The sequence below is a fragment of the Semicossyphus pulcher genome, unplaced genomic scaffold, assembly GCF_022749685.1.
Source record: "Semicossyphus pulcher isolate SPU_LCO1_2020_fin unplaced genomic scaffold, fSemPul1.0.p SCAF_16, whole genome shotgun sequence".
NCBI classification, from domain to species: Eukaryota; Metazoa; Chordata; class Actinopteri; order Labriformes; family Labridae; genus Semicossyphus; species Semicossyphus pulcher.
Window position 1 is genome coordinate 7,799,678 of NW_027211670.1, and position 26,326 is coordinate 7,826,003.

The 26,326-nt window shown below is 45.0% G+C and overlaps 1 protein-coding gene across 1 annotated transcript; it reads left to right on the forward strand.

Moving 5' to 3' along the window:
- Positions 1 to 1,741: 1,741 nt before the first annotated feature.
- Positions 1,742 to 24,528, forward strand: ep300a (E1A binding protein p300 a). The gene is made up of 31 exons (XM_069663949.1): positions 1,742 to 2,034; positions 4,041 to 4,714; positions 5,594 to 5,773; positions 5,997 to 6,327; positions 6,868 to 6,981; positions 7,172 to 7,411; positions 7,793 to 7,898; positions 8,054 to 8,179; positions 9,025 to 9,142; positions 10,074 to 10,215; positions 10,667 to 10,741; positions 10,922 to 11,007; positions 11,284 to 11,430; positions 11,721 to 12,206; positions 12,348 to 12,753; positions 12,882 to 13,000; positions 13,211 to 13,274; positions 14,320 to 14,495; positions 15,658 to 15,746; positions 16,613 to 16,693; positions 16,893 to 16,949; positions 17,047 to 17,124; positions 17,237 to 17,304; positions 18,189 to 18,339; positions 18,778 to 18,924; positions 19,037 to 19,150; positions 19,307 to 19,472; positions 19,651 to 19,818; positions 19,909 to 20,070; positions 20,201 to 20,482; positions 20,606 to 24,528. Exons 1-31 carry the CDS (start codon positions 1,941 to 1,943, stop codon positions 23,861 to 23,863), a joined length of 8,505 nt encoding a protein of 2,834 aa, XP_069520050.1. The 5' UTR covers positions 1,742 to 1,940; the 3' UTR covers positions 23,864 to 24,528.
- Positions 24,529 to 26,326: the final 1,798 nt, after the last annotated feature.

The window sequence follows — 26,326 nt, forward strand, 5'->3', positions numbered from 1 at the left end:
ATTAAAGGAGTTCAGTAGACGTTTTAACAACATAAAGTGCCTGCACTATACAAATTGTCTAGAAGATTCATGATTTGGATAGATTTCTGATTACATTCTGTTGGCCAGTTTAGTTTATTTTCACTGATTTGGACAGAGGACCTTTGGGGCCTTGTGACATTGAAAAAAGATTGTCTTTCTCATAAACATGTTTAATTTTGCATTTTTAGGTCAGGAGCATTTGCAGCCTTACTTTTTTTTGTCAATTGAGTTCACTTTCAAAACATACAAAATGTAATATAAGATGATGGATTTGGTGTGGTTACAAAAATAGGCAAACCTCATGCATATTTTTTAATCCCGATAGGCCACTTAATATGTTTATGAACACAGTATGCATCCCAAAAAGCCTGAATCAAACAGAACCAGGATGAATCAAACATGCATCCCTAGCAGTCAAATCACACTGTATTCAAACTTATAGAACACATCATGATGTTTAAATACATTAAACCATGTTCTACATCTGTTTATTTTGTGCAGCAATTACAAGTAACATATTTGCTTTAACTGTTAAACTCAGTATATGCACATTACTGCAAAAGTTTTGAGCAACAAGCAGAGGTAGGATATACAGTAAATGTCACACTGCCATACAGATGTTTTAACCCAACTGGCTGTAGTATAGGCCTACATCCATACTGAGCTGTGTACAGTGTAGCAGTATGCTGCAAAAGTATATTGAGGCAAACATTTTGGTTTTAACTGGTCATTGCTTTGCAAACCTTAAAGACTATAGCATAATGATAATGTCCCTGGAGTTATTAAGTTTCATAAGAGAAAACATGATGCAGAGACTCAGGTAGCAAATCCTGTTTTGGGAGTGTATAAATACTCAATAAGTGACAGAGTAAGGGCTGGTGGCTGTTTTGGTGCATGAGGAAGAGTGTTTTTTGACTGAGGGCTTAATGCAGAGTAAACAGACAGACAGGCTGAGGAAATTGCATTCTTCTGTGCTGTATAATTGAGGATTTACAAATGCACGCATGGATCCATGCCAATGACAAAACAAACAAATCAAAATAAGGAAGACAGCATTGGGTCTTTAATTTAGTGAATGTAAAAGTTCCACCAAATCTTTCCAGTCATGCATAGAGTTTTCAGTGTTTGTGAATCCACCTTGTTTGAAGCACTTTAAAAAAATATTTTGCTTAAAAAAAAAAAAAAAAGGTTTAAGATGCAAAACTGATTAGCAATTACAATGGACTACTTGCATTGAAAACAGCTGTTTAACAAAATCCAACTTTTATTTTTTCAACTAAACCTCACCAAAAGCAGATGCAAGTTAGCTGCATGTTAATTCAGAATACATCCCTTTTCTTTTTCTTTTTTTGCATGCACAGGCCAGCAAATAAGCATTATATTTTAACCACCAATGCAGCTGCACATTTGTCAGCTTTATTTTTTTATTTGCATCCCCTCATCCTTACCCGCTGCCACCAGCAGCACCACCATCACTTCGCAGGCAAACAAGCCTGTTCTGCCCGACATTATCTCCATCCAGACTCCGCTGGAAAGGAGGTTGAAATGACGGATGCAACCATGGAAGAGAGACCCGGAGACAGTTTATTTACATCCGAAGAGGCTGTGTAAGTTTAGAGGGAAGCCGCTGCGTGTGTCTCCCTCTTTACTTTCACCGACCCCCTCCTCCTCCGCTGGCAGAAATTTATAAAGAACAAAAAATCCGACGAGGGAGGGAGGGGGGTTGATATACGCCGAGGCTGAAATCGAGAGGCGAACCCAGGGAAAGAGGAGTAATTTGTACACGGGACTTTCCCCCTCTTAGTCCCCCAAAAGGAGGGGGAAAAGTCGCAATATTGGAAACGATAAGGAATGAGCTTCTAAGGGCGTGAAAACGTCTGCAATTGTGGATACTTTATATATTTTTATTTCGAAAAAATATGGCCGAGAACGTTCTGGACCATGGCCCGCCTTCAGCCAAGAGGCCTAAACTCTCCTCTCCGGCACTTTCCGCCTCCGCCAGCGATGGAAACGGCAAGTATTGTTTAATGATTTTATTTGTTACGGTGTTATTCCTTGGTTGTGTTATTTTTCAGCGGCTTGTGTTCACTTGAAAGGCGAAGAAGACGCGTGATTACTCCTCTGTTTTTGTCGTAGCTTGCTAACGTTAGCTAGCTAGTAGTGAATGTGTGTCGGACGTTGAGAGGAGCTCCCCCAGCTAGCTCGCATGCTAACATCCATTTTAGCCGGAGGTAGCTCTGTTAGCTATAAGGCTAATGCTAGGCTAGCTACCGAATGCGGGTCCTCAACTGACGGTCCCGTGTCTAATGGCTACTTTAGCCGGGCTGATAATAAGCTCAATGCCAAGCCAAGTTATAATAAAGTTTTTTTGTGTCTTACAGCTGTCCCAAATTAATAGTCAGCTAAAGCTACCCCCTTTTTGTTATTTGAGTTTTGAAGGCTGCTAGCGTCTGAAACAATCTGTTATGTTGCCCCATCAGAACTCGCACCCGTTCCCAACTGACGTTCGCTCCCGTCGATAGTGTAACGTTCGAAAACGTTGTCATTGATGGTGGGGAAAAGCTAAATTTAGGCCCATTGGTCCGACTGATTGTTAAGCCCAATTTGCCATTGTTGTTGTGTTTTTGTGGATGGCGTGTGACAGCAGCTGGAATAGTGGCCTGCGAACAAAACTGAGGAGCATGGACAGCGCCATGCCCAGCCACTGCAAGTCAAATTGGCAAGCACATACTGCTCCATGTACGAAATAGTCACCCAGATTTCATCACTTAAATCACTCACTAAAGTATTTTTCATAAAAGAGCTGCATCTCAAGGCTGTCTAATCAGCTCAGGTTGTCAGATGCAGTTAGCATCTGTGGAAAGGGACTTTTACACTTAAATCATTCAGACGTTACCTTCCATGATGAGGTGCTGTGCAGTGCTGTCAGGAACATTATATGTGTGTATATAATGTATTGTCTTCTAAAGATTATTTGTGACACCACTATTCCAAAAATATAGCATATGCAATGAAATGTGTATAAGTTCTTGCAGAAGCTTACTTATCAAAATGGAAATGGTAAATGGACTGTACTTACAAAGCGCTTTTCTAGTCTCCGGACCTCTCAAAGCGCTTTTACACTACATGTCACATTCACCCATTCACACACTGATGGCAATAAACGAAGTGCCAATTTCCAATCAGGAGCTATGCATTTCCACCAGGAGTAATTTGGGGTTCAGTGTCTTGCCCAAGGACAATTCCAGACGTAGTTCATTAAAGTTCAGGACTGCAATTGCATGTTATTTTTTATAGTAGCTCAATCACTTTCAGTTTACATGAGTAAATATCATGTATTGTTACTTAAAATATGACTTGAAGAACTGATCCATGTATACATGTAGGATGGATGAGTTAGGTGGTATGTGTTGGCTTACCGTGTTAAGAACAACTTATATTTGCGAAAGAACAGGACTTGATTAGATTCTGTACTTTGAGGAATTTGGGGGGGGTGGGATTTTTCATCTTTATGTTCAGTTTAAAGATGCAAGATGTTTTTGATTTCTGAATAGTGCTCTTTTGATCTCAGACAGTGTTTGACTTGGCTCCATTTTGTGGCGTTACCTCTATGAATTGGTCCATTCGTCACCTTGTCTGCACAAACCTGCCTTAGCAACATGTTGAATCACTTTACCAGTCAGGGATTCTCTGTGCAAGCCGGCCATGTGGGCGTGTGTGTTTGCATTTATATATGTGCAGGCAGCTTAGCACAAATCTTAAAGTTCTTTAGGATCAGTTGTGTTGTGCTTGATGGCATGTTATGGGAGAAAATTGGTGATACACCTCTAAACAGCTTTTATCTGATTTTTAATGTCCGCATGCAATTGCATTTTCACTCAGCCATGCTGAAAAATGAAGGATTACACCAGCTTAACATGGCTGTGGCCCTATTTGTCCTCGTCCTCACCCTTTCCCCATTTTGTCTCCCATCTCATTGTTTCCCCCCTTCTCAACTTTGTATTTCTTCCCCATTTTAGATTTCGGCTCTCTGTTCGACCTGGAGCATGATCTCCCAGATGAGCTCATCAACTCCAATGAACCAGGCCTGGTCAATGGTGGGGACCTCAGCCAGCTGCACACCACACTGGGAGGACCTGCAGGGCTGGGTCCTGGTGGAGGAAGTGGAGGGCCAGGAGGAATGGGTCTTGGTCTTGGCCCTGGAGGAGGTCCTGGTGGAGGTCAGGATGCAGTAGCCAAGCACAAACAGCTGTCTGAGCTTTTGCGTTCGGGAGCACCATCCTCGACCCCACAAGGGCACCAAGGAGCCATGGGCAGCCCAGGGGGCCCCACTGCCATGGGGCAACACTTGGCGAACATGAAGGCGTCCCCTGGCCAGGGGCCTCCGCAGATGATGGGCCAGGGGCAGCAGCAGCACCTCTCCCCTCAGCAGCAGGCCAACATGATGCAGCAGCAGCAGAATGCGACAATGATGGGTGGCATGAACAGAGCCATGATGGGAGCGCAGCAGAAAGGCAATAACGGGCAGCAGCCAGGCATGATGGGGAGTCAGGTGATGAACGGCTCCCCCAGGATGGGCTTTGGGAATCAGGGGATGGGTGGCAACAGCAACCTGTTGGCTGAGACCCTACAGCAACAGGGAGCTGGGGGCCAAGCTGGGATGAGAGGCCAGCAACCTGGAGCCATGAACAAGGTAAGGACACCTTCAAATATAGAAAGTTTTTATTAGATTTTTTTTTTTTTTTAATTGATGGGATTTTTTGAAGGTTTTTTTGATTATTATTAATTACTAAAGGCTCTAATGTGTTCATTTTTTCCCCATTAAAACCCACAAAGTAGTGCTCTTGGTCCATGACTGTCTCTATGTATTTTAACAACCATGAGCGATGCACAGTACACTTCCGCTTGGAGTTGAAGTGGCAGAAAAACCGCTCTGCTTGTGTGATTGACAGTCCCACAGGAGTCACAGTAAAAATGTTGCAGTGGTAGGCCGTTGCTACTGAATGAATGTGGTGTTGAGACACTGATGTTTGATTCAGCCATAGACATCAAGAGCAGTGAAATGGATTTCAGGTTGGGTATAATAAGCAGTAATATAAACATGCAATGCAGGCTGTGAAGGCAATAGAAGGGATAGAAGCTTTCCTCCAGAGAAATTGGTCAGTAATTTAAAGAAAACCTCAAATATCTCCTTCAATGTGCAGGGAAAGGGGGAACTTTTCATTACAGGTTGCTGTTACAAACTCTGCTGGCCACTGTTAGGTTTTTTTTAAATGATTTCATTGCCTTTTACTTAACACAATACCATGTTCCACAGATTTGAGAAAGTTAAGGTTCGAGTAGTAAAACCAGATGATTCAATGTTTTTTGGGAAATTTAAATTAGGCTTTGATGGAATTCCTGTTGTGTGAAAATATCCACAGGCTATGCAAGGTTAACAGTTGATTTGAGAGCTTGGGTAGACATAGGAAGATCACGTTGCAAACTGCAACAACAGAAAAAGCAGTTACATTTACAGCTTAGACGTGATCACTAAAAACATCTGTCTTCTTTTTTCCTCCTTCCCTCCAAGATGGGGATGATGGGGAACCCAGGGGGCCCCTTTGGAGGTCCGTACGCGGGGCAGGGAAATCAAGGTCTGGGAGGCGCAGGGCTGGGCCCTCAGCTCCAGAACAAAGGTGCCATGGCCAACAGCCTGGCCCAGTTCAGCGTGGACAAGAAGAACCAGCCCATGCAAGGAATGGCCACCATGGTAGGAAAATTGTGTGACAGACCAAAAATAAGTCGATCATACTCTCTTTTACCTACTTGCACTACTGTTAAGTTATTTCCCATTACTTTTTCACTAATTGTGTAAATTACTCCTTGTTTCGTTCTACCTTACACCTCTCTATTTCCTGTTTTCTCTCCTACTCCTCTCTCATCCATGTATCTGCCTTTCATTGCCTCTCATTCCCTCCCACTTCACTTTCCAGGGCTCCCAACAGTCACAAACGGGTGTGGGCGGCCCCTCAGGTGCACCTCTGGGAGGGGCCCCGGGGATGGTGCCTAACGCTCAGGCGGGTCTAGTCGGTCCCAGTGCCCAGGTTTCTGCAGCATCTGCTGCAGCCGGAGCACCACCAACAGCTGACCCTGAGAAGCGCAAGCTCATCCAGCAGCAACTGGTGCTCCTGCTCCATGCACACAAGTGCCAGCGGCGGGAGCAGGCCAATGGTGAAGTCCGCCAGTGTAACCTACCCCACTGCCGCACCATGAAGAACGTCCTCAACCACATGACTCACTGCCAGGCTGGCAAGTCCTGTCAGGGTGAGTAGTAGAGATGTTGTGTGCTCATGAACTCAGAGGAAATCTATGGTGTGTCTGTGTTTGGCAAGACATTTGTTACAGAGATATTTAAGAGTTATCAAGGAAAACCCAGAGTTTTATTTGTATTCTAACATAAGAAAGGTCTCTTCACTTATCCTTACGAAGGAAACAAGCACGGTTGCATTTAGTGTGATTTACCTTCAACAGAGAGACATTGAACACTCTCTTGGATGATGTTCAGGGTTTACACTGATTATTAAAGTTTATGATCTAAGAGAAATTGACTTTGGTGGCTGTGTCCTCCAAATGTCGGTATATGTCCTATAATGCAACAGTAAAGCTCTTAGGCAAACAATGCAAGAGCTTGAGCAATATAAGGTTATGGCTACACAGACAATACTCGTTAGTACAGTAGGCAGCTTGAAGTAACAGTACAAAAAACGTTAACTTTGTAACTTTGTTCTTCTGCCTCTTTCTCTTCTCTCACCTTCCTCTGTGCTTCCTTATTCCTCCTGTCTTTCTGCCCTTTTTCATACCCAGTTGCTCACTGTGCATCATCGAGGCAGATCATCTCCCATTGGAAGAACTGCACGCGGCACGACTGTCCTGTCTGCCTGCCGCTGAAGAACGCTGGGGACAAGAGGAACCCGCAGTGTGAGTGTCTGTATCTGACCAAACAACGCTATACCTGCACATTCTGTACATCACCATAAATGTGACTTATTATATATTTATTGCAAATATATAACTAAATAAGTGAGCTAAACAAAATCTACTGTTTACTAAACATTCACCAACTGATCAGATATATTTTTAACGCTCTCCTCTTCTTATGTCCTCACAGCTCTACTTGGTGCGGCCGCTGCAGGTTTGGGCAGCTCCCTAGGAGCAGTACCGGGCGGCCAACCCAGTACTCCCAACCTCAACCAGGCGAGCCAGATTGACCCCAGCTCTATAGAGAGAGCCTACGCAGCCCTGGGCCTCACTTACCAGGGCAACCAGATCCAGGCTCAGTCTGCCCAGCCCAACATGCCCAACCAAGGCCTACAAGGCCAGGCTGGCATGAGGCCTCTGAACCCAATCGGTGCGTAGGATGCACTTTCACTTAACTTCTTTTTCCAGGGTATTCAGTAGAAAGATATACTTTTCCTTGTCTCTGATAGCAACGATTGCTCAGCAGACAAGAAGTGTTAAAGTGACTGAAATGTTGATATTACAATTTGCAGTAGTCCAGATTCTCCAAATTGACTTTCAATTATGATGTATTCCTGGAAGGCACTTAAAAGTTCCTGCAGAGAGTATCTTTATAGGGCCCTAGGTGAAAGAATAGAGGAGCCCAATAGATCCAGTACGTTCAGCATCTCAAGTATACACTTTTGGTATGTTTCCAAGACCAAGAGCAAGGTATAATACTGTCTTTATTAGTAGGGGGACAACTTACAATGTCTTGTCCTTCCATCTGTAGGTGCGAATCCAATGGGAGTTAATGGAGGTGTGGGGGCTTCCAGTCAGAGCCAACAAGCCAACCTGCTGCAGGATACCATGATGCACCTCAATGTAACCAGTCAAAGGTAAGAAATAAGGCCGAACACCTTAACTAATTTTTGGCGGATACCATCATTGGATGCAGCTGCCTTGGCTAGGAGCATTTTACTTAGTTCTGCATCAGACCAGGGTGTGTGTTATTCAGCTAATCATTCAATTTATGCCCCCTTTCATCTTCCAGTCTGATGAATGATGCTAGTGGAGTCGGGTCCATGCCCACAGCAGGCCCTCCCTCTTCCTCAGGTATGAGGAAAAGCTGGCATGAGGACATCACACAGGACCTACGGAACCACTTGGTACACAAACTGTAAGTGTTAAAGAAGAGCCCCACACTTCATGTTTGTTCGCACTGCACATTTAATCAGTTGTTGTTGGCATATAATGTAGTCAATTATGTTATTTTTAATTATTTGTTTTTTTTGTATTTTATTTTGCTTTTTCAAGGAGCACAAAAACTATGTATACATGAAAAATACAGTGCATTAGAATACAATTAATGACAACACAAAGTTAACATACGCTACACACATTTAAATAAAACAAATAGACACTGTGTACAATGAGAACAAAACAATTTTACTTAAAACAATTAGAGACACAAGACAACTTAGTGTTTAGTTTACTCTCATTCCACAACCAGTGACTCATTTTCTCTAGGGGTGTACAGCTGTACATTTCAGGCCCGACTCAAATACACCTCATGTACAGCTTGTATCAGTCAGATTTTGAAACGTCAAATTCAGCTCTGACCACATCCTCAGATTGTCCCCCACACATGACTACAAGTAGCATTAACAGGTTGAGAGTTGCACAAGAGAATTATTTTCCTCATATAGCAGTCATTGCGATACATGAGCCTGCTGATATCTTTTACATGCTTGACATGACACTTATTGCTGACAAGAAATAACAAAAACTTAACCCCAATAAACAGCAGGGCTATGACTATGCACTGGCACTGGGAAGATATACACAATCCAGGTAGTGTTTCTCTAGCTGCATCAACAGAGTAACGCTATACACTATGGGACTATGGGCCATATTAATGCAAATATGAAAAAAATGACAGACGTTACCAACTACATAATATTCTCTACCTTTCACTTTTCCTTCCTCCTTTGACTTTTTTCTCCTCCGTTTTCCCACCTGCAGTGTTCAGGCCATCTTTCCGACTCCAGACCCCGCCGCCCTCAAGGACCGCAGAATGGAGAACCTGGTGGCCTATGCTAGAAAAGTTGAGGGGGACATGTACGAGTCGGCCAACAGCAGAGTAAGTCGCTCTCTCCTTTACTGTGCTCCTCAGAAAGGCAGAGGGAAAACTGCCTGAAGTTATTTTGTGGCTGTAGCCGGTTAAGCGGGGTACGCACTGATTTTTTTGATGGTTCTAAAGATTATCTCGCTAGATGTTCCTGTGGTGTGAGGGATGTTAAGAGTGGTTTTTACTTCCCCTTATCTGCTCGGAAAGGCCGTCATGGTGATCGTAAATAGTAAACATGTTCAATATTTACGATGCGATATCCTGTTGTGTGGGGGGGAACCCCGATGACAGCCGAGCACACAGTCTGTGGATTGTCACGTGGAACGAAAAGATAGCCAATGGGGAAGCATGCTGACTCAAAAAGGAAGCACGATACTCTTTGGCACAACAACCGCAGCAAAAAAGTAACATGTACAGCCCATGTTCACGCCACTTCATCCACAGTTTGTTCTTTTTTTCTTCCTGAATTTTCAGTAAAAAGTCCAAAAACTATCATTGCCGATTCTTTCTGCCCATCATTTGTTTACTCTAAAGTCTCGTATGACCGCGAAAGTTTTGCGAGATTTCCAGTGTAAAGTTTTTCCACCTCTGGTTGCCGGTGAATGAATCTGTTAAGCGTGCGGTGTGCTGGTTTGGCGTAATCGTTGCGCTCCACACACTATAGAAGCAAAACTGTTAAATCTATGATTATATATCATGTGTCATGTGTGGGGTCTCTCACATTTTCCACATCTCTTTTAGTGTGGGCCAGGCATTACCTGTGTCCTCATAGATTGAGTTGAAACTTGAGTGAAAAACCTGCATATGAGCCTGTTCACTTATGTTTACAGCAACTAGTAAAACACTTCCTATGTGTTTTACTGTTTCTGTTTTACATTAAATCTCAACTGTTTATATATCTAATATTTGCTGTTAAAATTAATTGCTCCCCTCTTTATGACAGGCTGAGTACTATCACCTGCTAGCTGAGAAGATCTATAAGATCCAGAAGGAGCTGGAGGAGAAGAGAAGGACCCGTCTCCAGAAGCAGGGTCTGGGCCTCGGGCCTGCCGGCATGGGTCAGCCCCCCACTGGACTGCCTCCAAGTAAGCGGACATGCATAGCAGACGTTGATAAGCTAATGTTACGCTGGGCTGCAGGGGCTCATGTGAACGATAATGCAATCTGGCAGTATGTGACTTTTTGACATTTTAGCATTGTTTTGCATCTCTTACCTCGTGCATTGTGATCTGTGACCTCAGACTTGTCGCCTCAGGGTTATTTATATCATACGTTATTATCTTGATATCTTTTGATATAGATTATGTGGTTTATTGGACCAGGGGTGCAAAAATGTCACCAGATTTTAAAGCTGACAGAAGAGATTTGCCTGTAGACTCATTATCAGACAGTTTTGTTAACCCTGTCATCCTTCCTGGTTGGAAAGAGGCTCAAACTGTACTTCCTGGTGTTTCTGTTGAGTCAACCTCTTTTTCTCTCCTGCTTACAGGCAACAGCTTGATTTTCTTAATATCATTTCTTTTGTTTAATTTACAGACGGCCCCCTCCCTGACCCACCAATGGTGCGACCAGCTGGACCAAATCAGATGGTCAATAGGATGCAAGGCCCAGGTAAAGATGAATTTAGATTAAGTTCTTCAGTCAAAGAAAGAGCCACATTTTGTTTGTCGTTAAGCCAAACCTGTCCCCACAAGTGTGCATGTATGGGAACACTTGTAAAGCACAATATGTAAAGCTGTTTTTATATGAGATGTTACATGTTGTATCATGCCCCTTTCTGTGTTTGGTCAGGTATGAATCAGTTCAATCAGATGGGGATGCAGTCTATGGGCCAGAGGTCCACGCCTCCTCTCCCTATCGGACCGTCTGGCAACCAGGTCAGTACTGAACACACCATGTGTCACAGAGTTTCATTTTTACTTCGCCCATTTTACTTCGGGCCATAAACGCAGTTAATGATTCACGTAAGTGCTAAAGTGTGTCTTTTATACAGCACACCACCACATTTTATTGTTTTAACTGTATTCAGGACAGAAGCGTGTTCAAATTGGGCGGGGGTAGTAAAAACGGTTAAAAACACTACTTTAACCGATTTAGTGGCTTTAACATTTGTAATGGTTTTAAGACCCCTGCTTTTGCCTCCTTAACTCTAGATGGGAATGGTCGGACCGAGGATGGGGCAGCCTAATGTGAGCCAGCTTCAGAACCAGTATCTGTCCCAGGGACAGTTTCCTGGCTCAGGACCAGGAACGGCTCAGTCTGGGATGAACCAACCTGGAGCACAGGCAGGCATGGCACAGGTAAGGTGGCCTCACGTTATTTCTGCCCGCTTTTAGGTATCTTGATAGTAGATGTGTGATAAATTACACATCAGCACACATGTTAATTGTAAAGCTGAGCTTTCTGCTGTTGATTTCTTTGTAAAGGTGTATTATAGATGATAGTAGTAGTGTTTATAGTACAAAGGTACCTATGCTAGGACTTGATATACAACACAAGCCACATCTCAAAATGGAAAGCACACATTTCTAACTTACAAATTATTCCTACGTCCTTAATTTTGTTTTCTCTCTTCATCTTCTATCTGAAGACGCAGATGGGCACTCCCCCCTCTCTTCCAGTTGCTAGTCCTCTAGCACAGCCTGGTTCAGTCGGTGGTCCTGGTAGTGTCTCGGCAGTGGGTCCCATGGGTCCTCAAAGCGTCGGCGCAGTAGGTCCCAACTCAGCTGTTGCTGCTTCCTCAATGACTCCATCAAACGCAAACCAGCAACCCAACTCCATCCCCCATTTGGCAGCCATGCGTGGCAGCTCACCTTCACCTGCTCACAGCCGGTCTCCTACCCCTCACCAAACACCCCCTAGACTAGCTGGGTCCCAGACTCCGCAGCCACACACCCCTAACGCACCCCAGCTGGCTCCACCCTCAGTCCCCCAGCAGAACCAGCATGCCCAGGGCCCCGGCTCCAACAAGTCCCTCCAGCAGCAGCACATGGGGCAAGCTGGTTCGACCACTCCATCTCACCCTGGACTGGCCTCCAGCTCAACGCCGCATGGTGCTCAACTGCCACGCACTCCGGTCAGTGTAAATCAAGACCAGACAAACTTATTCCACAGATTTAACTAACTAACCTTAACTTGTGTCCTTTTGATGTTATTATGAGATCAGTCATTTTACTTTTAGTTTTACGCCTGACTGTGTTTCTATGTCTCTCCCTAGCTGTCCCAAAAGGGTTCTTTCCCAGCGGACGGTCAGGCTATGACTCCCGCCTCCGTTAGCAGCCTGGACACATCCTCCCAACAGCAACAGTTGGACACTTCAGGGGCCAGCCTCGACCCCAAGATGGAGATCAAGCAGCAGGACGAGGAGGATGAGAGCGATACAGGTAGCTGCTCCAAAGGAGGGAAGCTCAGCAACCTCAAAACTGAGGAGAAGCCTGTGAAATTGGAGCTGAAAAAGGAAGAGTGTTCTGGAGAGGGAGGTAAAGGTGTTCCCATGGACACATCAACAACAACGCCCACAGCAGGCGTGAAGACGGAAGACAGGAAACCGGAAGTAAAAAAGGAGGTGAAAGAGGAAGAAGAGACGTCGGAGGCTACACCACAGGCCCAAGCGAAAAAGAAGAGTAAGCGAAACGTCTTTGTATTTTGTCGTCTTTGAGTTTGTATTTAATTTGTACTAATTGGCTTCATGATTTCATTTTTTAATAACTCTCTTATCCCATTCTTCTCTCTGATGTATTTTTCCTCCCAGTTTTCAAGCCAGAGGAGCTTCGCCAGGCGCTGATGCCCACGCTAGAGTCTCTCTACAGACAAGATCCGGAGTCTCTGCCCTTCAGAATGCCTGTAGACCCACAACTGCTGTGCATACCTGTACGTATCCCTGCTGCACTCCTCTCAGTGCCCACCATGTCTCTGTGCGGATTCTATTCCTCACTCGTGTTATTAAAAGCCGTTGTCTGTACCGTCTTTTGTTGTATACTTTGCAGGATGTCGCTTTCATATGTCTTGCTTACTTGTGTATGATCATTACAAAATGTGTGACACAAGTTTTAATAGAATGTTCTCACTGTGTTCTCGCAGGACTACTTTGACATTGTGAAAAACCCCATGGACTTGTCTACTATTAAGCGAAAGCTGGACACAGGTTAGTTCTTCTTGCCTAATGTTTGCTCAGAAAAGTATTTCACAATGAATCAAATAGTTACGAATTCATAAATTTGTGTTCAGGTAAAGAAGATAAAGATTGGAGAATAATATTTTTCTGAATGCACTGTGCACCTTTTGTAATGCTGACTTATAAGAATAATAGTTTTGACAGGAGGCGCCAGTATTCATTATTTTGTTTTATACTCTTGGGGGAGAATTCACTACACATGAATTGCGGCCGCTGATGGCACCATCATTTGCACCCGCTATCTGCTCCGTCTCAAGGTCCGATTCACAAGTCAAATTGCACTCATGATATTCAAGCGCAAACATGCCTATAACATTTCGCAGATTGGTGCAGTTAACTCTTGTTTTGTGTCTGAATGTGGAGAGAAGCTGTCCGCACCTCCGCTCTCTGCTGCGCGGTGCTGCACTCTCAGGCATTAACTGAGCTCCACACTGACAGAGCTCCACAGATCTGTGATAAGCAGGGAGAGGAGGGGGAAGCCCTTTTAATTATTATTTTAATTAATAATGACAATATATTATTAACAGGCTGTATTTACAGACAAATACATTTTTTTGATCACACAAAAGGTTGAATTGTCGTCATGATGACTAGAAACTAAAATACTAAAATGCGCCGCAGTTACCACCAGCTCTCAGCAGACAATATTTTCACTCTAACTGTGCAGTGCTGTTAGGGCTTGTGTTTGTGAATTACGTGCATTTTGCCACAAGGCTCATTTATATAGAAAGGGGCCAAATTTCCCCCGATTGTCTGCATAACGACTCATTTAAATACGCGCACTGGAGAACAGAGACACTGTTTGCTCTGAAGCGCACTTTGGGGTGCATTTAACCCTCTGCATGTTCTTCAAGAAGTCTTATTGTGTCATTTGCACAGGTTTAGCAGACGCAAAAGCCGCTTAATCCTTTAGAGAATTCCCCCCTCGGTTCGTTAGCAGTACAACTGTAGCCCGTTTATAGGAGATGCTCCAACGAGCACTTCCATCATCCCATGCTTTGTGTTTTGCTTGTAGGTCAGTACCAGGATCCCTGGCAGTATGTGGACGACATCTGGCTGATGTTCAACAACGCCTGGCTGTACAACCGCAAAACATCCAGAGTCTACAAGTACTGCTCCAAGCTGGCCGAGGTTTTCGAGCAGGAGATCGACCCCGTCATGCAGAGCCTGGGCTACTGTTGTGGGAGGAAGGTGAGACAAGCGGCAAAATGCATGGCTGAATAAGTACGCTTGTAAAAGTTTGAAGAAGACTGGAGGTTAAGATGCTCAAGTTTACAAAGAAATATCAGTTAAACTAAACAGATGTTTGACTGATTGGCTGGTTTGACAGGTGCTATCACACTCGCTCTATTTACACGATACATTTTTAATGCAAACTTACCATCAGATGAACAGAGCCTTCATAAGAGATATAGAGTATATGAAGTTATACCTTGAGAATGTTTCTGTAGCATCTGACGTCTGTGAAACGTCTGGATAAGGTGGTGTATAGTAACGTTTTTAGAGTGTTTGGATGCAGAAATTAACCATCTGAAAATGGAAGCTGTAAGGTTGGTTCATATCTAAATTTGGCCATGGGCATACCACAGTATCACATTTCAGCTCTCATTAGACTCATCTATTTTTGGTTTTGCAGACAAATAACAAAACAGATTGACCCTTATTATGAATGGCTGCCTGAAGGGTTACTTCTGATAATGTAAATATCTGCATATGAAGGTAGAGTCTGAAGGTCTGCTTTTCTTACTTCTGATTGTAGTCCATGTCGTATTGACAAATAGCATTTGAGAGGTGGTTTTAAACTGTCTGAACAAAGAAGCAAAAGAGACAGAATCTATCAGCTTCCTTCTGAAGACAATTTAGCCTTTGATATACCTCTATGCATTTGAAGGCACCCAAAAATCTGGTCGTGGATGTTATCTCTCAGCTACAACTCCATTATCCTGTTACAAGTTGCTAGTTGGACTGTAGAATGCCCAAGGACACAAGAGGAGGCCTTGGCCTGGATATCCTTTTGTGGATATGAACTCTTACCGTCAACCCCAGAGGCTTCATCATCTTTAGACCATAACTGATTGGTTCCAAGATGGCTGACGAGGAAGCACAGCAGAGTAGCGGTAGACGTTTAACAAACAAAGCCAAACAGAAATCGAATCATCAAAGTTCAACGTTGGTTTTAAAGCTTTATGTGAGGCTCATCTCATCCAGAAGGACTTCAGTGTCCATTCATTTGAATTAGTCCTCACGTATTTTGACGCATGATTATCCGAGGTGGGTGTGACGGAAGTTACCTTGTTGATGTTCAAAGATTAATGTGTTTTTTTCCCCCCTATTTTTTGCCTCTTTCCCTCAGCTGGAGTTCTCTCCTCAGACACTCTGCTGCTATGGAAAGCAGCTGTGCACTATTCCCCGAGACGCTGCTTACTTCAGCTACCAGAACAGGTATGGAGGGAGGGAAACGTCTTCATGTTACACACTTTTATAACTTCATGTTCTGCTTACAACACTGGCATTTTAACAGTCGGTCCTCTTTTCTCACATCTTTAACCTGAGCGTCCTTAAACTAATGTAGAAATAACACCTCTGCACAGAATCTTTAACAAGGTTTCTTTCAGTGTTTAAGGAAAAGTCGACACAGACAAAGCAAAGGTGTCCTTTTTATCCTTTGTCCTTTTAATGGAAAGCGTTACATCTTAATTGATTCTTTACCCACCCATGAAAACCTTAGAGTGAGAGGACCCTCTTTAAAATGAACTGCTTGACTGAGCGAACAGCTGAGCAGTCGTCTGTGCTCACTTGTTCATATTTGTTCAGTGTCTGCATTGTGTCCTGTGCTGCAGCTTGCGCTCCAGTCCCCCCCCCCCCCACCATGTTTAGCTCCCGTTGATTCTGCTCCCGCTCTGCTAGCTGTGATGGTGCTTGTTGTTGCTCATCCTCTCATGTCCAAACCGCTAATCTGTGCTTTGCCTCGGCTCTCTGCTGCGTGTTGTCTTGGATGTTCGTCTCGTCTTGTTCCTTACGATTTGTCTGTCCTCCCTTCCACTGGCTGTGATGTCAACATTGGCTTGCTTTTGCCTTGACCAACCATGCACCTCCAAACCCATCCCCTCACCCTCACCCCTCAAAATCATCACTGGCTGTTGCGATGACGACTTCCCGCTGTCCTGCGCTCCTACTTCCTGCTTGCTCCGCTTGTGGCACCCTTCCTTGCCACCCTCCCTTGGTGACTGCCCTCCCGTGTGCTGTCTGTGATTGACTGTGCTGTGGGAACGGTGTAGTTCACCAAAATTTGGGCTTATTGCTGACAGGTACCACTTCTGTGAAAAGTGCTTCAACGAGATCCAGGGAGAGACGGTTTCCCTGGGTGACGACCCCACTCAGCCACAGACGTGAGTGCTAGTCCATTTGATAAGCAAGAATATACTCTATTTAAAATTATTTTATGTATTGTAAAAGGGATCATCCTGGTATTTTAGCCCCAGTCCTCTTTCAGATAGTATTAGCTATGTAATCTATGCTTAAAGCGGCTGTTTTTATTGCTGTATTATTATTGTTCCTAATTTTGTAATACTGTCTTTATTCATTTAGATCTATTAATAAGGATCAGTTTGAGAAGAAGAAGAATGACACACTGGACCCTGAACTGTAAGTTAATAGTATTTAAGGAAACTGTATATTACTTTGAAGCTTATTTAGTTGACTCTTAAATAACATGTGTCTTAAACTCTGTCACCCTTTTCAGGCTTGTTGAATGTATGGACTGCGGGCGCAGGATGCATCAGATCTGTGTCTTGCACAACGACACAATCTGGCCATTGGGGTGAGTAGATATTTTTTTATTCCAGTCGTTCTCAGAGTTCTTGTGAAAATCTTGACGTAGTTCGCTAATAGTATTATTTTATGTTACTCAACTGACTTTTTTTATTTCACAGTTTTGTATGTGATAGCTGCTTAAAGAAGGCAAATAAGACGAGGAAAGAGAACAAGTATTCTGCCAAAAGTAAGTGGCGATGTTTGATCTTTTGGTTGCATACTTTTGACCTATTCATATAAGACTATGTCACACATTAATCTCATATTGTCACCGTTAAACACCTGAAGCCTCTTGTCCAAAAAACTGTAGTTTGACATGTATCACTGCTGAACTACAAACTTGCTTTAAAACAGCTGCTAAATCAAACAACAGTTTAAAGGTGTAATATGTAGGGTTTTTCCTTGCATTTTGTCAATACATTCAAACTGGGCCCCTCCTCCTGGGCTCTTCGTCACTAGAAGCTTACTCTCACTCTTTCGTGCGAGAACACACCCACCCCGCCGAGCTTACACTGACAGCATCACGGTTACCGTTGCGCTAGCATGCTTACCGCCGGTTAGCTTGTCCTACCCGGATTGAGACACCTAACCTGTCCAACAGAAAGAAGGCCAACTCTGCATCACTCTTTCGCCATGTTCGCCGGTCTGAATGGGGCCCAGTTGCTAATTTAAACCACTCCCACACTCATCTATACGCTGTGATTGGCTCAGGGAACCACAACAGCGCCCCTCCTGAAAACGTCCCGTGCAAAGCAAAACAACAGAATAGATGCAGAGGGAGGGGTCTCACAAGGGTCTGCACACACACTCACCAACACACATGTATAGAGGCCCACAAGTGATGATTTATATTATATTTGTAAAAGTCTATATTTTATTTTTCTAGGAAAATCCTACTTATCATACCTTTAAGTCTATTTTTCCTTTGACTTGCTAACTTGGTCCATTGCTTACTTCCTGTATGACTAAGCACAGTATGTCACATTAAACATCTCTAAATCGGTATTTTCATAGCTTAGTATTTTTTCTCATCTGTATTTTAAGCTGTTGTCCATGCTCTCCTCCACACAGGGTTACCCCAGACAAAGTTGGGCTGTTACCTCGAGCAAAGGGTGAACGACTTTGTGAAGCGTCAGAGCCACCCGGAGACCGGAGAAGTCACGATTCGTGTGGTTCACGTCTCTGACAAGGTGGTGGAGGTTAAACCAGGCATGAAGTCCAGGTACAAGAGCAACACGCAAACATAACAAACACTTTGCAACTCCAACTCCGGATGGGAAGAGAATAATTTGTTACAAAACTAGTCGCAAGAAAACTAGACATATAAGTTAGCCAAAAGAAAAACAGATTTCGCAAAAAGCAAACTTTGCAGCAACGTCAAAACTGTCATACATTCATCACTAATACAATATGGCTGCTGTATTTCTAATACAGAAGTTATGTATGAATGTGAATGTGTAAGTGGTTATATTTTCCATTTGAATTGTTAAAAATTGTCATTAAGTAAGGGCATGGTTACTTATCTACAAGTAGGGTTCTTTACTTTGGCTTAGAACTTGTTGACATAGAAAGAACACAGTGATATTTGATGAATGCACATTGTTTATTTTACAGTCAGTAAGTTTGAACTCTAAAGTCTCCGAACTTTTTTTCTCCACAGATTTGTGGACAATGGAGAGATGTCCGAGTCTTTCCCTTACAGGACGAAAGCCCTGTTTGCGTTTGAGGACATCGACGGAGCAGAAGTCTGCTTCTTTGGTATGCACGTTCAAGAGTATGGATCTGACTGCCCCCAGCCGAACCAGAGGTAATGATATCACTGTATTACTAACATTATTTTATTTGTTTTTTTTAATGAAAATTAAGTTAAATAAATCAGTATTTAATAGTAAGTAATATTTCCTCTTTCATCCACTCAGGCGAGTATACATCTCCTACCTGGACAGTGTACACTTCTTCCGGCCTCGCAGTCTGAGAACAGCAGTTTACCATGAAGTCCTCATCGGCTACTTGGAGTATGTCAAGAAGTTGGGGTGAGTGCTGCTGCTAATAGATTTACATTTATTTTAATCCTCACTATCTGACTGCTTATGCAGTTTTTTTTATCCTGACTCCTCCCATCACACAGCTTACTCTTCTTAATCTGTAAAATATTGCTTATTGTTTTCGGTTTCGTGTTCCCACCTCAGCTATACCACCGGCCACATCTGGGCCTGCCCGCCAAGTGAAGGGGACGACTACATCTTCCACTGTCACCCGGCAGATCAGAAGATCCCAAAGCCCAAACGCCTCCAGGAGTGGTATAAGAAGATGTTGGACAAAGCTGTGGCAGAGCGGATAGTGCATGATTACAAGGTAAAGAGGCAGTTCTGAAAGTAATTCTTTTGTGTGTTTGAGGAATTATATGAAAGGTAAAAGTCAGACATCTTTCATTTTACAAACATACTTGCCTGACCCTTGGCTAAATTTCTCCATCGTGTGAAGCACAGCAATTTATAGCAAAACTCTAACTTTACTTCTTGTACTCCAAAAGGATATCTTCAAGCAGGCGACAGAGGATCGTTTGACCAGTGCCAAGGAGCTGCCTTACTTTGAGGGCGACTTTTGGCCCAATGTGCTTGAGGAGAGCATCAAAGAGTTGGAGCAGGAGGAAGAGGAGCGGAAAAGAGAGGAGAACAGCACTTCCAATGAGAGTATTGATGTAAGTATGATATCATCTGTCACCATGGCCCTGAAGTGTCCTGATGCTCCCAGTGTCTGATCACTGTCGTTCCCCTTCTTGCTCCTGCAGGACACAAAAGGTGACAGTAAAAATGCAAAGAAGAAGAACAACAAGAAGACGAGTAAGAACAAGAGCAGCCTGAGCAGAGCCAATAAGAAGAAGCCGGGGATGCCCAATGTCTCGAATGACCTATCACAGAAACTGTACGCCACTATGGAAAAACACAAAGAGGTACGAGACAGAGAAATAATACATTGCTCATACTTGTACGAACCCTAATTTAAAATGCCTGAATCTCGCTAATTGACAAACTTCTTCAGATTGAATTCGCTTTGAAAGACCGCTCTTCTTCCTCCCCTAGGTGTTCTTTGTGATCCGGCTGATCGCAGGTCCGATGGCAAACGCTCTGCCGCCCATTGTAGACCCAGATCCCCTGATGGCATGTGACCTCATGGACGGCCGTGATGCTTTCCTGACAATCGCCCGGGACAAACACCTGGAGTTCAGCTCGCTGCGGAGGTCCAAGTGGAGCTCCATGTGCATGTTAGTGGAGTTACATAACCAAAGCCAGGACCGCTTCGTCTACACTTGTAATGAGTGCAAGCACCACGTGGAGACTCGCTTCCACTGCACCGTCTGTGAGGTGAGCTGGGGAAGGGTTGTTCTGTTGGGTCTGATTTATCATAGTGACAAAATAAAATGTGTTAAATGTTAAATTCAAGCCTGCAAAATATCACAACTAAACACTTTTAACTTTACCCCACAGGATTACGACCTCTGCATCACATGCTATAACACTAAGGGCCACGAGCACAAGATGGAGAAGTTAGGCCTTGGTTTGGATGATGAGAGCAGCAACCAGGCTGCCGCCACCACTCAGAGTCCCGGAGACTCTCGTCGCCTCAGCATCCAGCGTTGCATCCAGTCCCTCGTCCATGCCTGCCAGTGTCGAAACGCAAACTGCTCTCTGCCGTCCTGCCAGAAGATGAAACGGGTCGTTCAGCACACAAAGAGTTGCAAGAGGAAAACCAACGGTGGCTGTCCCATCTGCAAGCAGCTTATTGCACTGTGCTGCTACCATGCGAAGCATTGTCAGGAGAACAAGTGCCCGGTTCCGTTCTGCCTCAACATCAAGCACAAACTCCGTCAGCAGCAGCTGCAGCACCGACTCCAGCAGGCCCAGATGCTCAGGAGGAGGATGGCCAGCATGCAGAGAGTGGGACAGCCCGCTCCTGGAGGAGTTCCTGGGGGTAACGGACTCCCCTCTCCTGGAGCCAACAACGGTGCAACTGGTCCTGGTACGCCTACATCTGTGGGCACGCAGCCTGCTACCCCTCAGACACCTACCCAGGGGAACATGCCTGCGCTCCCTCAGCAGCCGGGAGTCGGGATGGGAGGAATGGGAGGAATGGGAACTCCGGGCCAGCAACAGCAGCTTCAGCAGCAAGGTGGTGGCGTTCCCCCTCAACACCATCTCCATCAGTTTCAGCCCGTGGCTGGGGGAGGTGGAGGGGGGATGATGAACTCTCCCCAGCAGCAGATGATGCCTCAGCTCCAGCAGCAGCAGCAGCAGCCTACCAACGTACAGCAACTTCAACAACAGCAGCATCCTGGTGGTTTGCCTCCATACAACCCGAGACCACCTGGAGCATCTCCTCTCCACCAGTCCCTGGGCAAACCTGGGCTGGGTCCCGCTACCCCACCCCAGCAGCAGCAACAACCCAACCAAGGCCAGGGGTCCATGCCTGTACCAGGCCAGCAGCAGGGGCCCCCACTGGCTGCTGTAGAGACGGCCCTGAAGATCCAGCGGCTAGCAGAGAACCAGAGACAGATGGCTCAAGTTCAGGCCCAGATACGTGGCCTCGGACAAGGAAGCATGATCCCACCACATCCTCACCACCAAAACACGCAGGCCCAGATGGGCATGCCCCATATGGGGGCCCAGGGCATGTCTCCCCAGGCTCAGGGGGTTGTTGGCAGGACTATGTTAGACCCACAGCAGCAGGGAATGCTTTCAGGGATGCAGCAAGGTGGCCCTCAGTCCCAGTTGCCCCCTCAAGTTCAGCAGCAGCTCCAGCAAGTCCAGCAGGGTGGAGGTGGACAACTTCAGCCAGGAAACCAGCAGTGGGGGGCCGGGGGACCAGCCATGAACCCACAACAAAGATCGGGCATGATGGGTCACATGGCGCCGCAGCAGCAGCCAGCGGTTGCCCAACAACAGCAGCAGCCGATAAATCAGCAACAACAGCAACAAGCAAACCGCGGGCTGATGCAGGTGATGGGTGTAGCAGGAGGGGTAGCAGGGACGCCTGCTGCACTTGCAAGCGCAGCTGCATCAGGAAACCTACCGCAGGCAGCGCTACAAGATCTCCTGAGAACACTGCGCTCCCCGAGCTCCCCTCTCCAACAGCAGCAAGTCCTCAACATCCTTCGCTCCAACCCCACCCTGATGGCAGCTTTTATCAGGCAGAGAGCAGCCAGGTATCAGGGTGGTCAGGGGGGGCCTGGAGGACCAGGAGGACCTCCACAAGGGGGGCCTGGAGGAGTGAGATTCCAAGGGGCTGCTGGAGGGCTGCCTGGGGCTAACATGGACGGACAACAGCAGGTTAATGTCAACCAGGCAGGTCAGCCAGGAATGAACATTGCCCAAGGTGGAGCAGCCGGAGGGAACATGCCCTTGGCTCAGCTTCAGCAGCTACAACAACAACAGCAACAACAACAACAACAACAACAGCGGCCGATGTTGCCTGGAAATCTACAGCAACAGCAGATGGCTGCATTACAACAACAACAGCAGCAACAACAACAGGGAGCCATGCAAGCAGGGCAACAAGGCAACATGAGCAATATGACGCCACAGTTCAGAGAGCTGCTGATGAGACGACATTTACAACAACAACAACAACAACAGCAACAGCAGCAGCAACAACAACAACAACAACAACAACAGCAGCAGCAGATGGGAAACCATGGGCAGTTCCAGCAGCCTCAAGGACTAACACAGCCGCAGGGCCAGCAGGGCTTCATGCAGCCAGGCCAGGGACAGCCAGGCATAACCCCCTCCTCTCAACCCCAGCCTGGAAGTGGAGGAGTAGGGGGTCCCCAGCAGCAGCAAGGAGGACCTCAGGGTGGAGCAGGACAGCTGGGTCAGCAGCAGGGCTACCCCAATTCTATGTCCCAGGTGGCTGCAGCGCTACAGCAACGGCTACAGCATCAGATGCAGATGCAGCAACAACAACAGCAGCAACAACAGCAGCAAAATTCAATGGCTGGACTTCAAGGACAGGACGGAGGGCCGGGTGGAGGCACCGGGGGATCAGGAGGACCTCCGCTCCAGCCTGGACAAGGGGGACCAGGTCAGGTGCAACAACAGCAAGGAGTCGGGGGAGGAGGTGGTGGGCCCCCACTGCCACAGACGACCCAGAGCATGCTTCACCAGAGCATCCACCAGAGGCTCCTGCAGCAGCAGCATCTGGGTGGGGGCTCTCCAGCTCACCACAGCAGTCCCATGAGTCCCCAACAGCAGATGGCGCAGTCGCCCCATCCCCACCTCCAAGGACAAGGAGGACTTGGTCCAGGAGGGTCACTCAGCAGTCAGGTCAGGTCGCCGCAACCCTCGCCCAGGCCGCAGTCGCAGCCTCCGCACTCCAGCCCGTCGCCCCGCATGCAGCCCTCTTCCCAATCGCAGCCACAACCCTCGCCTCATCGCATCTCCCCGCAGACCCAGACTGGCTCACCTCACCCGGGCCATCTAGGCCAACATCACCCAAGTATGATTCCGCCCCAACCTCCACAACCCCAGCAGCAGGCGTTATCACAACAGCCGGGAGGTCCTGTAGACCCGGCTCAGTTCAGCTCGGACCAGAACTCCATCATGTCCCAGCTGAGCGGAATGACGGGGATGCACAGCGGACAGGGGGGGCAGGGGGGACAGTCGGACATGTTGGGTGGGAACAATAACAGCAGCAACACCAACCAGGAGCTGGGAACGAACATTAACCACAACAGTTTAGACCTGATGTAGCCTTGACTCCGCACTGTCTCTCTGTGTTGACGCTCTGATCAGTCGCCCCGAACGACAAACTGCCACGAGAGGAGAGCGAGGCGGGACTACGGCGTTGGGGTTTTAGAAGTTTTTATTTTTTATTTAAATATTTTTGTGATGTATAAATAAGAACTGAAGCTTCCTTCCTATGGGAGATGCAACATAAATCTTAGAAGTCAATAAATGAATAAATTAAAACAATGGTAAGTTATTGCTGTTAATATATATCTATATATTTTTGCCAATTGTGTACAAAAAGGTGGAAGGGCAGTGTTTCAGGTTGAAGATATTTCTTCCTTAGTCTATGACACAATATTTTTGGGGACTGAGAATTTTTGCCTTTTTATGAATATTTTTAAGATTTTAAATGTGGCTAAAAATTAAAGTGAGTTGACACAATGTACCTTTTTTATGGTTTTGTTTTCCTCCTCAAATACCCAGTCAAAATTGTATCTATTTTGCAGAGCAAGTATATTTTATTTCTGAATTCTTTTTTTCCCCACCCCTCAATGAATCGTTTAACAAGCGTCTACATATCGTCTTCTGGACAGTTTTTACAGCAATGTACAGCGACTGCAACAATTCACATATATGGAGTTTATATTATTTGATATGTTGGTGGGGGGTGTTCAATGCAGTTTTTTTTTTTTTTTTCCCTTTTTTTTTTTTTTTTTGGCAGGGTTTACTGGTTGGAATGAAACCTCAACAGTGTTTTGGGAAGTGGGTGACATTGACGTGGGTGTGGTCATATTTTTCGATGGCCAGATCTGCAGAACAAACCCCATGGGCCACCTCTCCTTCCATCCTCAGTTATCCTATGAATGTGTACAGCTTCCTGACCCCCACCCCCCACCCACCCACCCACCTGCTCCAAATGGAGGGATGAACTGTTGATTTCCGACCGTCTAGCTGTCAGGCGCTTTGTTTCAAGCTGGCTGATGTTAGAAGGTTGTGCGTGTACATATATTTACAGCCTTGTTTATGAACTGTGACATGTGGAAGAGGTTGATAAAGTTGTTTTTCTGGGCTGCAGAGGTTTGAGAAAATCCTGCCTGTATCCTCCACCCCCCAACGGTTTCCTTCTCTCCTCTCCTTCCTCTTTCTTCCTCATCATGACTGCCTCTCAGCCACAAGATTTATTTCAATGTTAGTACTGTACAAAGTAAGAAATGTTGGACTTAGATACTGTTTTTGTAATGAAAGTGAAAGATGTAAAAAAAACAAAAAAAACCTGTACATAATTTAAACCTTATGAGCAGAGAAGTTATTTTCTGCTGCTTGTTTTCCCTCTTGTTTGATTGGATATTTGCTGTATCTGTAAAAACTTCAAAGTACTCCTGAGCTACTGTACAGTATTGAGATTTTTTCTAAAAGGTACAGTATGGGGTGTAGTGGGTCACAAGCACCAATGCGCCTTTTTCTGTGTATTTTTGACAAGGTTTTAGGGAGGGAGGGGTTACTGCAACACGTCACACACCTGAACAATCTCAAAACTTAAACGTGAAACCCGCAGGAAGTCGAGCCGAGGCTGGGGTTCATTAGAGGTGTGATCTGAAAGAGTTTAAATTTGGTCATTTAGCTTTTTATGGAGAGGACTGAAGACACAATATTCACATGCTCACTATTTTTCTCAAAAGGTTGGGCTTGCTGGGTGTGGGGAGGGGACGCATCAGAACCAGGTGGCAATATATCTTGAGACTTATTTTATAAGAAAAAACAAGGAAAAACTGTCTTTTATATATAGATATATTATTTAATTTTATTTTTTGGAAATAAAACTTGAAGCTACAGGAATTATTAGATAAAACATGTTTTGTTTTGTATTAAAGATGTTATGGTGATGCAAAAAGACACTGCAGACAGTCATTCAGTTTGCCCTGGGGAGGCCGTGGAGTATATTATACCATCCTTTTTAAGAAATGTTTCATGTACATGAATATAGTTGTAAACATACTGAATCACTGTACAAACCGATGGCAACTGAACAAATAGTTTTGTTTTAATCATTTCTTCTCCTTAAAAGAGACTGGAAATAAGACTATTTAAATATTTGTTTAGTATTCAAATGGAATCTTTGACCACTTTTTCGTTCCTCTTGTTAACAATTTTGGTGCTTGCTGAGAGAAAGCAAAAATAACTGTTGCTCCATTTTCATTAGTTTTTTTTTTTAAGTTATTTTGGTGGTCTGATTGTTTTTTGCCAATAAATTAATTGTACAATAAAGTATGTTTGTACCATTGAAAAAATACTCTATTGTTGCCTCCTTTTTCACAATTATATAAATAATGAATAAACGACTTAACTCAAATGTAAGCATTATTCAATGAACATTTCATGTAAATGTAGATTTAGGAGGAGTTTTGTTTTTACATTTTCTAAGTTATTTAATGGGTTTGAACAAGAACTAGACTTTTATTTTGGTTGTTGAATTGCAGCTATATC

Bases quoted from the DNA above. Each gene is read 5' to 3' on its own strand.
- ep300a (XM_069663949.1), top strand. From the start codon at position 1,941: ATGGCCGAGAACGTTCTGGACCATGGCCCGCCTTCAGCCAAGAGGCCT. The intron at 4,715-5,593 runs GTAAGGACACCT...CTTCCCTCCAAG, and splicing joins AACCTGGAGCCATGAACAAG to ATGGGGATGATGGGGAACCC. The intron at 20,483-20,605 runs GTGAGCTGGGGA...TTTACCCCACAG, and splicing joins TCCACTGCACCGTCTGTGAG to GATTACGACCTCTGCATCAC.